This window comes from Fukomys damarensis, unplaced genomic scaffold (genome assembly GCF_012274545.1).
Source record: "Fukomys damarensis isolate Sample0158 unplaced genomic scaffold, DMR_v1.0_HiC HiC_scaffold_35, whole genome shotgun sequence".
Classification (NCBI taxonomy): Eukaryota; Metazoa; Chordata; class Mammalia; order Rodentia; family Bathyergidae; genus Fukomys; species Fukomys damarensis.
In genome coordinates this window covers 5,042,279-5,045,123 of record NW_022900947.1, presented here as the reverse complement: position 1 = coordinate 5,045,123, position 2,845 = coordinate 5,042,279, and the positions used below count along the sequence as shown (strand labels likewise).

At 51.7% G+C, this 2,845-nt stretch overlaps 1 protein-coding gene across 1 annotated transcript in view; it reads right to left on the bottom strand.

Moving 5' to 3' along the window:
* Positions 1–1,096: 1,096 nt before the first annotated feature.
* Drd5 (dopamine receptor D5) overlaps positions 1,097–2,845 on the bottom strand; it is a gene marked incomplete at its 5' end in the record, with an annotated part of 4,701 nt that continues 2,952 nt past the window's right edge. Inside the window, one exon of the mRNA XM_010641931.2 lies at positions 1,097–2,454. Coding sequence (XP_010640233.1) covers positions 1,894–2,454 — 561 coding nt within the window. The remainder of the gene's footprint in view (positions 2,455–2,845) is intronic.

The following is a 2,845-nucleotide window of genomic DNA, read 5'->3' as shown; positions in this document are numbered from 1 at the left end:
CCTAAGCAGCCCTGAAGAGAAAACAGGCATTGCATCTAGGTCTGCTGAATTTATTTCGCCCTGTGCATTAATGTTGGCAACACACAGCACAGCTGGGTAAGCAGTAATCTCATACAAGCCCTGCAATTTGCAAACACAGACAGAAATTGAAACTGAGGGGTTAACAGGTCACACAAGGTCACGCAGCCTCTGAATCCCAGAGCGGTGACTTCTGGTCGTTTAATGCTGTCTAACTGCACTTGCATCCCTGGAGTACAAGCCAGTGGCTGCACACAGGTCTCAGATTCCAGAATTACTCTGACAGAGTCACATATGAAAACTCATGAGCCAAACAGGATTTGGTTTCAATCTCACTGTTCCAAAAACAGTTATTCAGTCAACAAATATTTATTAAGCATTACATGCCAGGCACTACGCATTTACAGTGAACAAGACAGAGTTGTACAGAAGGCTGACAATAAAATTATCCCTAAAGAGATGACAATTGATTGAGCTGTCCTTGATGTGACATTTTCAGAGAGCAAGGATGTATGAGAAATTGCAGATTCACATTTCATTTGCTTTCATTAATGGGTTTTGCACGTAATTCTTGTGGTACTGTGTTCTCAACTGAAATCGTTTGGGGTAAAGTGCACTACACCAGGCTCATGGCCGAGTGGGAAAGCAGAAAGACTGGGGGTTAGTGGGGATCTTTTGTTGAGCAGCTCTACCTATAGATTTTCTAGTTGTTAGTTCATTCAAATGTCAATTCTGGCTTCTACAATGCAATTAAAATGCTCTTCCCTGTTTGCTATTGTGTACAACTAAAATGCCTATGTGATAATAGGATTTCATTTTAAAAACATATTGACTCACACATGTCAAAGCTCTTCAGAAAAAACAGTGCCCAAAAACCAGGTCATAGCATTCTAGATTTGAGCTGGAGAAAGACCACTCTATCACTGCAGACAATCTCTTCAAGGAACAGACATTGTCTGCCTATGAATCTGGAGAACTGTCTTACGTTATCTTAAAAAACAAGTTTCCAAGGGGCCGGGGATTTAGCTCAGTGGTTCTAGCACCTGCCTCACAAGCGTAACGGCCTGAGTTTGATCCCTGGTACCAAAAAATAAAATAAAATAAGAAGTTTCCAAGAGACAAGAAAAAGAAGTCCAGGCTTGAGCACTCCATGTCACTGGCCGCAACCATGAAACCAGCTTTCAATATGCACTGGAGGTGTAGGCGCCTCACAAGGAAACCCAAGATCAGAAGCTTTTCAAGGCCTTTTGTGTTCCTTCAAGTCCAAACTGCCTGAAAAGAATAGAACAGGACATCTCCCCTGCTTTTGAGCATGCACTTGTGTTCTCTCCAGGAGTCATCCTGAAAGATTATAGCCCCACCATCAGCATTACCTGTGTTCACCTGACCCACTTGGGAAGAATTCCTCAGCTAGGAAGAGCAGAAAGTGGGGAGCAGATGGCCAGAGAGAGAGAGAAGGAGAGAGAGAGAGCTCACTACTGTTCTCTCTCTCATCCTCCACATGCATGCACTGAACCTGCTGCTTAAAAATCCACCAAGTGCAAACAGGTCACTGAACAAGATGCCTTCTGAAAGGGAAAGGGGCTGTATATTTTGTAGGGCCAAGCGCTGCCCTCTCTTCTCTAGCTGGCTGTCTCTGCTAGGCTGGGTGAGGCATGTGCACGCGAGTTATTCTACTGCCTCTGCGGATTCTTTCACTGAGGGACGGATGGGGAGAATGAGGACTCCAGCATAGGAGTGACTTCACGGAGAAGCAGAAACACTGAAAGCTGAGCAGCGCTGGGTGTGTGTGTGTGTGTGTGTGTGTGTGTGTGTGTGTGCGATTGTGCATGTCTATGCGCTTACGAAGATCCGCGAGGGCTCTTCCTGTGCGGTTTAAGGAACTCCGTTTGGGGTCAGCGGCGTTATTTTGCCTAAGGAAACCTCCCCATCGCAGTCCAGCTCCCAGACAGAGCCGACCGCAGGGTCGCCGTCTGGGGACGACTGGCAGATCTGGGGCATTCGATGGAAAGGGTCCTCCTCGTCCTCCTCCTCGTCCTCCAGCTCCCCGTCCCCGGGGACCACCGCGTTGGGGATCATGTGGACGTAGGCGGCCGCGACCTCCTTGTGGAAGACGGTGTCCTGGTTGTAGGAGATGAGCTCGTTGCTGATGTTCACTGTCTCCACGGGGGTGCGCCGGCAGAGGTGGCTGCACCCCAGCAGCTGGGCGAACACCTTCCGGAAGTCAGCGTTGAAGGCGTAGATGACCGGGTTGAGCGAGGAGTTGGTCCACCCGAACCAGACGAAGACGTCAAAAGTGGTCTCGCTGACGCAGGGGAAGCCGGCCCCCAGGTCCTCGGGGTCTCCGTGGCAGAATGGAGCCATGCAGTTGAGGACGAAGAAGGGCAGCCAGCAGCACACGAAGACTCCCATGATCACCGACAGCGTCTTGAGCACCTTGGTCTCCTTCCGGATGGACGAGCGCAGGCTGGCGTCCGGCTCGCTGCCCACGCGGCTCCGGCAGCTCTGCGCATGCTCGGCGGCCCTCTCCAGGGACGCGATCCTGCGGATCTGCTCCTGCGCGATGCGGTAGATGCGAGTGTAGGTCACGATCATGACTGCCACCGGGATGTAGAAGCTGATGAGCGAGGAGGAGATGGCGTAGGCCCGGTTCAGGCTGGAGTCGCAGTTCACTGCCGTGGCCACAGGCTCCCCGGGGGCCTCCCAGGCCGTCCCGTTGGCCGGGTCGGAGGGAAGGTCCCCCCCGCCGTCGGGGTCCGACGCTTCCCGGTGCCAGTTCAGCTGGACTGGGACGAAGGAGATGAGGATGGACAGGGTCCAGGCCAGG